At 48.0% G+C, this 392-nt stretch overlaps 1 protein-coding gene across 1 annotated transcript; it reads right to left on the reverse strand.

Annotated features, from left to right (window-relative positions):
- Nucleotides 1-303: 303 nt before the first annotated feature.
- LOC104274914 (acylphosphatase-1-like) lies at nucleotides 304-384 on the reverse strand (the record flags this gene model as incomplete). The annotated part of the gene is made up of 1 exon (XM_009870688.1): nucleotides 304-384. A coding segment is annotated over one exon (81 nt), but the record flags the coding sequence as incomplete, so codon positions are not given.
- Nucleotides 385-392: the final 8 nt, after the last annotated feature.

A 392-nucleotide genomic window follows, 5' to 3' on the forward strand; every position in this document is an offset into this window, starting at 1 on the left:
AAATTATATATTGTAGTCACATAGGAGTGCTCACAGCCACCCACCCCACGCCGTGCACACGCTCAGAAATGACCCAGCTGTGCCCCTAAGGAGCCCCCGTAATAACGACGGCACAACTCTTCCCCTACCTGCCAAAACTTTGTGGGAGGCTGAGTTAGGCTAACAGTACAACAAACCAATAAATTAGAAATGTATTAAAAATAAAAGTTCTCTAGAGCTCAATAGCGGGTGACTGAACGAATGGGGAAGAGGTGAAACATGCTGTGAAAGCAGCTCCCAGATCTTCCTTCTTCACAGATGAAGTTACTTCAAAATCTGGAACTCCTTGTGCTCCAGCGCCGTGATAACCTTCTCATTGCTGAACTCAGCTCGGCTGATGCGGGACTGGGGAC

Source organism: Apaloderma vittatum, unplaced genomic scaffold (assembly GCF_000703405.1).
Source record: "Apaloderma vittatum isolate BGI_N311 unplaced genomic scaffold, ASM70340v1 scaffold41955, whole genome shotgun sequence".
Taxonomy (NCBI): domain Eukaryota; kingdom Metazoa; phylum Chordata; class Aves; order Trogoniformes; family Trogonidae; genus Apaloderma; species Apaloderma vittatum.